At 34.2% G+C, this 7,760-nt stretch overlaps 1 protein-coding gene across 1 annotated transcript; it reads left to right on the top strand.

Annotated features, from left to right (window-relative positions):
• Positions 1-1,378: 1,378 nt before the first annotated feature.
• Positions 1,379-6,593, top strand: LOC132546719 (degenerin unc-8-like; the record flags this gene model as incomplete). The annotated part of the gene is made up of 10 exons (XM_060210437.1): positions 1,379-1,413; positions 1,698-1,775; positions 1,905-1,996; positions 2,285-2,445; positions 3,458-3,547; positions 4,515-4,635; positions 5,386-5,458; positions 5,647-5,704; positions 6,185-6,298; positions 6,474-6,593. Coding segments are annotated over exons 1-10 (942 nt in total), but the record flags the coding sequence as incomplete, so codon positions are not given.
• Positions 6,594-7,760: the final 1,167 nt, after the last annotated feature.

Genomic DNA, 7,760 nt, shown 5'->3' with positions numbered 1-7,760 from the left:
CTGACCTCTTGTAATGATCCGTTTTTTCGCTGTCCTTCAACGAATTAAATGAACTATTTAATCTCCAGTATGAACGCCATTGAGATAGTCTATCTGCTTATCTGATATACACTTGTCACATTAATAATCACTGGAAATCAAAAATGGAATACTTATTTTATATTCCGAACAGAATGTTATAGCGTATGAAGAGTGACTGAACTATGGAAATGGAGGAAGTTGGTGAACCTGGTGTAGTATGTAAAACGTTAATCTTCGTTTGATTCTGCTTTTTTAAGACCTTATGATACTTTGTTTAATATCATAAGACATGTAATTCGTGAATATTACATTATTATGGATTTATAATATCTCATTGCAATTTAATTGTAATTGCAATCAATATCATAACCTAATAAATATCGATTTTGTATCCTTTAAATACACTTAAAATTCGCATCAGTCAGTATGTTTATGTGTAAATTTAATTATCATACATTGCATCTTTATGAATTATTATCAACAACATTTTGATTAGGATCCTGTCAATGAGAAAGCTATGGAGAGACAGAAGGTAAGGTTGAAAGAGGTTCTGAGAGAGCTGGCCATGATGACCACGGTCCATGGAGTAGCACACATTGTTAGTGCCACACAGACATATAAGAAGGTTCTATGGATAAGTCTGTGGCTGTTGACGTTTGGAGCCCTTTGTTTACAGATCTTCAAATTATCAACTTATTTTGTTTCACTACCAAAACAAACATCGATCGATTTGAAATTTGGAGCTTTGAAGTATCCGGCCATTTCTTTTTGTAACATCAATCCTGTGAAAAAGACGCATCTAGGAAATCTGTCTGACAAATTTCTGGAAAACTACTTGACAAAGTCAGAAATGGAGGTAAACCATTTTGTCAATTTTATTAAATCTAGTAATACCAACGAGATATTCAAACCGCATATGCCTTGCAGCATTCTTTAATAGGTGTCAAACGTACCACAATAGGAACAGTATATATGCCTATCTTGATTGCAGTATGGTCTTATAGATGTTAAACATACTACAGTCAGAATTGTTTGTTTATTGAAATATTTGGTAAGGGTTGACAATAAAATTAATGAAAGAGATATGCATTTTGGATAATAAATTGAACGGAGTTGAACTTTAAAAACATGTAGTCGACTTTATTACTTTGTTGGTCTTTTGTTTTCATTTTTCTATATACAGTTCTTCGATACTTATTTGCAGTTGAAAGAATTAACAACAGCACGCCGGTCGATGATTGTTAATAAAAGTAATCCACACTTTCATTTCCTGGAAAGGTTTGAGAAATATGGCGTTGCTCAGAAAGAATGGGATCTCACTGAGAGCTTTCCAAACAACGCATTCCTGGTCAGAAATATGGCTGTCGCTCATTCCATGAACGAGATTACTGAGTAGGTTTACAAAACTGTTAAGACAGTTAGCATATTAAGTACATATTTTTTATTGTCTGTTACAACTTACATCGGAAAGAATGTGGCGCCGAGTGTTCATTAACACATTAAGATAAGCTCCGAGTGCATTCTGTTCATTTTGAATCAATTTCGAATTGAGAAAACAACTTGAACTCCAGGATGATTAATTTCATGTAAACATCGGGTCATCAAACCATGACTTTTTCTATTAGTTCCGGAATACTACTTCCGATGACATAAGATTGATCTGTGTTTTCCAGAAGTGAAATGTTAAGAGTCGGACATACCATTGACGACATGCTGCTTCATTGCTCCATCAACTCAAGACGTTGTAATTCGAGGTAATGCTGCTAAAACAATTTATGCCAAGAGAGAACATGTAGATCATATAGGGTCTGAAAGTTTTAACGTGCACATTGCATAATATGGTTTTTACTAATTAGTTATATTGAGGCATAATATATTTCCAGTGACTTTGTGCATTTCAAGAGCAGCCAGTTTGGAAACTGTTACACAATGCAGTCCAACAGGTTTGTTGCCACTGTACCAGGGCCAGCCTATGGTTAGTAAATGTTTTATTGATTTAGAATGTTTTGCAGATTTCTCTGAAAAACGCTTCTTTGGATTTTATTTCACGAAATTACGAAAATACAACGAGTGCTTATTTACATTACATCACGTGACGTTGGTTATATGAAACACATGTAAACATCTTTTTGTGGGTCATTTCATTATGAACACTTTCTTTGACACGCAATTTTGGAATATTTCTATTCATATTCATGGTCCTACCGCAAATACTTATAGACAATGCAGTATAAATTATTATTATTTTTAATGTTATCATAAGGTCTGACACTGATGTTGAACCTAGACAGGAATGAATACATCAGTCCGTACAGCAGTGGTTATGGACTGAAGCTGTTGGTACATGAGCAGGGGACATATCCATTTATAGAAGAACAAGGAGTGACCTTAGCACCTGACTGGACATTCATCAGTCTTAAGCAGGTACAATATTGTATTGAAAAAATCCAATGTCTTACTGCTGAGCGTCTGGATTTGTTGTCAGATTAGATATTCATGATAACTATTATGTGGTCACTCATTTACGTTTATATCATCATGCTTAGCCAGTAAGAAACATACATACACACAAACTGCTTTACTATGTTTTTGCTGATAAAATAACACTTGTATTGTCGAAAATGAGCATTCATTCAAATGCCAGTTGTAGGATCAAACAGGTGTGTAACATTCAGTCATATATAACAAGATAATGAATACATCAAGCAAAAAAGATGGGAATTGTTTCACAAAAATGCAAAACCTTAATATAACCGTAAATATACAAGAAAAAAGATGGTAGCCAGTATGAACTTAACGTAAACATACAATGTACATCAATGGAGGATTCAATAAGATAGGGAGGAGGTGGGTCAAAAATATCTGGTCCACCAAAATTTTTCTGTGCACGAATTTTTTTCAATAGTCACTTGATCACATAAACCAAAACATCACGTGACTTCCCCTTACTGTGGCGATAGTAGTAAACAGAGGGAGTGTAAGCGTGATCCGGACAAGAATGTATAATATTCTGACAGAAAATTGATAACATGCTAATATATTCAGATGAATATATAATAACTAATCAGATAATATAGATTACTTTATGCCTTGCATAAATACAATTATTATACCATCGCATAGAAATGTTATGACCTGGCACGATAGCATTACATCATAATGTTACGTAATTCTGACTGTGAAATCTCGAACGCCATATACGGACTGCATCCCCAACCCCACCCCTAGGCATTTATTACTAGAAACTGTGTCATATCCCTCGCAAGTACTTTACCTCACGATACTTCAGAGGTGTGAAACGGATGCAACATTTCTTTGAACTTCGTGTCCCGAATGGGAGAGATTCGATGATCAGCATTTTAGATATCCGTCAGACTGGAGACTGAGGAAATAGTATTGATCATTCCCGTTTTCAAGAAAGAGATTTTCTTTACAGAAAAAGATAAAACGACGGGAGTATCCACAAGGAAATTGTGGCAAGTACCTAGAATACAAGACCAAGTATGGAATAGAGTACAGCAGAATGGTATGTTACTATAGCAAAACTATAACAAAAACGTATCATATATCAGCATGTATAGATTCAAATGTCAATTGCGTTTATTGTAAGTTTTACTATTATAATCGAATGTCAGTAAAAGAACCTTCAAAATATTCTTGTTGATATAACGTATAACTGCCTTGTTGCATGACTGCCATCTCACGTGAGCAATTAGCCTTGTCATTATACGAAATGGATCGGACTGTACGTGAAAACCTTAGTTCTTTCTATACATGGCAATATTCCGAAGTTGTTGTAAGGTATACAGATCTAGACCATCGATTACTTTATATCAGACGTGTTCAATATTTAATGGCGGTGTTAAAATTAAAAACAATATTTCACAACATCCATCTCGTTTTTACATCTCGGCATAGGTGTATTAATTGTTATATAAATACAAATACCGTTTTTTTACAATCAATGTAATAGTGCGTTTCTTTCCCTGACAAGTGCAAACGGGAAACAGTATATCGCGATATAAAACAAGTGGAAAAAAAGAAAAAAAAACATTGCAAATTTCTCTACACAAATATTCCATCTTCTATTTGCTTGAAAGTTGGGTTTTCAAAATGTTTAGCAGTTCCTGTCTCTATGTGATCTGTAAAGAAAAGAAATTTCTTATTCATTATGCGATCCAGGCTATGAGCAATGCAGTTTTGGGAACAAGTTAACGAATCAGTCTGAAAGTCTCGATACAGGTGTGTCGATTAACACAGTTTACTTGTCCTACTTAACGTTCAACATTATATTGGTGTTACGACTGGTTCATCCGTTCTCTGTATAATGATTTGGTGTTTTTCTTAAATCGCCGTTAGATCATATAAGCATAGTTACAGTTATGTTACAGTATTATATACACTTTACAATCTTTGACAATGTGAAAAGAACAAAAAAAAACAAATACACTTATTTAATGTGCAATATTAACACGATTTCCATTCCTTTTCAGGCGTGTGAGCAAATTTGTCTTATCACGCTAACCAAAGATATATGTGACTGTGTAACAGGATTCGTGTCTATTGACAAATCTATTGTCACCAACTCCACAGCAACGTGTAAAAAGAATTATGGTAATGATATCCATATAAACAAATACTAGTAGAGAAAATCCACAGCTGGGTGGGTTAACATCCTGATAGTATCCTATCAAATAGAAACTAGGATACAAAATAAGGATTGTTCAAATATTGGAGAACAAAAAAGTCTTGTTTATTCCAAACTGACTTTATACTCACATGCCTTTCTGAACTTAGATATCAGTGCCCTTTCATCCATGGTCTGTCCGTTCGTTCGTCAGTTGTATACCCCCTCCAAAAGTACTGGAGTCAGTCTATTTGTCAGTCCGTCCGTCCGCCCAATTTTGTTTCAAAACTAAACAAAAAGACTTTCTCGTTGAAACTGATACTACTAGCTTAAAAACAATGTTGTAATCATGTTGATTCATTTTGAGGATCACAGACGTGAAATAATTGTTTTAAAGTCTTCAAAGTATTTACTACAAGACATATCAGTCGGAGAAACAGAATTTATCAATAATGATAAATTAATATTCAGTATAATAATCGAGTATTTAAAAGACTACTAAGGGCAGCATTTAAGCCAGTAAACGTGTTTGGAAGGACCAAACCTGTCAATTTATACAGACTGAAAAGGTTAAAAACTCTCAGTATCTGAAAGTGACACAGTAAAAGCTAGTCTCGTGAACAAAGCCATGTGAATAATTTTCGCTTTTGGTGGTAAGATTACTCATTTCATTATTAATTGTTTTTCGGGCAAGAGATTTTTATCTTGGTTATATATATATAAATGTTTATTTGTAGGTATATGCTCGTTAATGGTACTGGAAGCTCAAGTGAGGGGAAGCTTACCATGTCCATGCACAAATCCATGCAGGTAAGATTACTCCAATGAGTATTATTTTCAAAGCATGAGGTGATACTCTCTATTATTGTATAATATGGATATAATATTCCGATGTTTATTCGTACCAATCTGACACCACAAAAAAGTGTGACTTGCATGTAATACAGAAAACTCCACTAGCAGTAAATGATTTACTTCGTTTCAAAATCTGTTGACAGCGAGCTCCACTTCTCCACCACTGTGTCAAGTCTTAGCTGGCCACATGAAGAGTACTTGGTAAGGCTTTCTGACAATCAAATGCTCGTTATTGACCTTGGATGTTAACTCAGTAAAACTGAAACTTACATCAAAATCATGTAAATTTCCTTTTTAATTCAATAGCGAACAGTCGTGTTCATTATTTTGCATAATCTATTTCAGTTAGATATATTGCATTTCAATGAAGGTTATACGTGTGTATGTCTTTTTCTCTTATCTTCCATTTGTTGAATGCTCACGAAAAAAATAAAAATCTCACACTATCATTTCAGTCATTTTCCATTTCTCATATTGGCAGACATTTTCTGTTTGAGAAGGGTAATGAAAGGTACTATTAATCTTAATCTATGCAATTCATCAAAAGAATATCCAGGTTTGTTATCTTGGAAAAGTAAAAACTCCACATGTATGGATTTTTGCATTGCATATTGCTGGTTGATTTATAAATGCGAGCATCGTGGAGTTTATATAGTTGAAATGTGTTTGTTTGTTATTCAGAAACGTGAATTGATACCTCTGATGTGTGAGAAGGGTCGGGATTTGAAAATCAAGGAAGCAACAGGTTACAACTGCAGTGAAATTCGAGCATCCAATGGCGACTTACCGCTTAACATGAACAAGTAAGAGCTTTACAAATGTTGACTTCCTTTATGTTTTCTAGCTTATCTCAAACAATTTACAGAAGTCAGTCGGGATCTTTACATGAAACAGAGGGAGTTTTAGTGACTTATTCTGTTAGCGTGTAGAAAGGTGTAACCTAGTTTCTCTTTCTTAACATTTAAGTAACACACTAATACTAGATACTGTCTTTTGTTTACATTTACAGACTTCTGGGCAACTCTTAAAACTAGACTTGTACTTCAAGGAATTGAGCTATGAGCATATTGAAGAGTTATCTGCATATGATGTAAGTATGATAAAGTCAGTATCAATGAAACTAACATTGCTCTCTAATTTTGTGTATTAAACTATTTCTGCCACCGATTATGGTAGCGAACCCGTGCGTCTCTCTTCCTTTTTCCACATCTTCGGTTTATTCCTATTTCGAAATATGACTTCGTATTCATGCTGCTGAACGTAGAACAAATAGCAAGGCCTCGATCTGTTTCAGTCAGAGGATAGAACTAATAATGTTGAGTTTTTGGTTTTAAACACTCAGGCGAAAATCAGCGGTGGTCACAGTTGCTGTTATCACAATACCTGAAGTGAGCGTATCATGTATAATGCTATGTTACAACTTAATTACTGTTTAGAATTGTAATTTTAGAAAGATTATAAATTAATTATTGTAATTTAAATTCGCAAAAGTTCAATAGCCGTCAACGTCGAAATTTCATTCAAATTTTAAAGGTCAGTTTCAATTAATGAAGCATCTGAAAAATAAGCTGCTATTATGAAATGAACTGTGCCTCAAAGCAGCTTAGGTTTTAAGTGTTTACATTTTTTTAATTGATGAATGTTGCTTATGTACACGAAAGTGATGTGCCGTTTTTATGTAGATTTTCATAGTTTATCTACAGGGTATCACTATACTGTCGCTGCCATATTGGTTAATTACTGTAGAACTCTGGTAGAATTAAAATTCTATTTTTGCTCACGTAAGTGTCATAGATTATTATATAACTACACAAAATATTAGATCATACCATTTCTATTAAGTATAAATCACACGTTTGGTACGAACTTGTGGTTTATAAACGGTTGTTTTAATCACATTTTCAGTTTGTTCAGTCTGCGCTCCTCCTACGGTAAAACTGTTGACATTTGATGTTTCAACTGGTTTCTATGTACTATCAAGAAATTAATATTTCCGTCGCCTTAAACCAAGCGAGTGAATGAGTAATACTCCACAGTCAGTTTTGTTCTCTTAGTTAAAATAGGACGTTTCAGTTAGTCTGCAGGCAGTTAAATGTCTTCGCTCAGCTTTAACACACCACAAAATCTTTATGAATTACGATTCATAAATTACCATTTGCGGAAAACCTTTCGTTGCAGTTTAGTTGTTGCCCTTTTGTTAACAAAGCGAAAACAAAACAACGGCTACAGATTTAAATCAAAGCTATATTATGTGCTA

This window comes from Ylistrum balloti, unplaced genomic scaffold (genome assembly GCF_031769215.1).
Source record: "Ylistrum balloti isolate Yb309-2 unplaced genomic scaffold, AGI_CSIRO_Ybal_v1 Utg369908, whole genome shotgun sequence".
NCBI lineage: Eukaryota > Metazoa > Mollusca > Bivalvia > Pectinida > Pectinidae > Ylistrum > Ylistrum balloti.
This window is presented reverse-complemented; position numbering and strand designations above follow the sequence as displayed.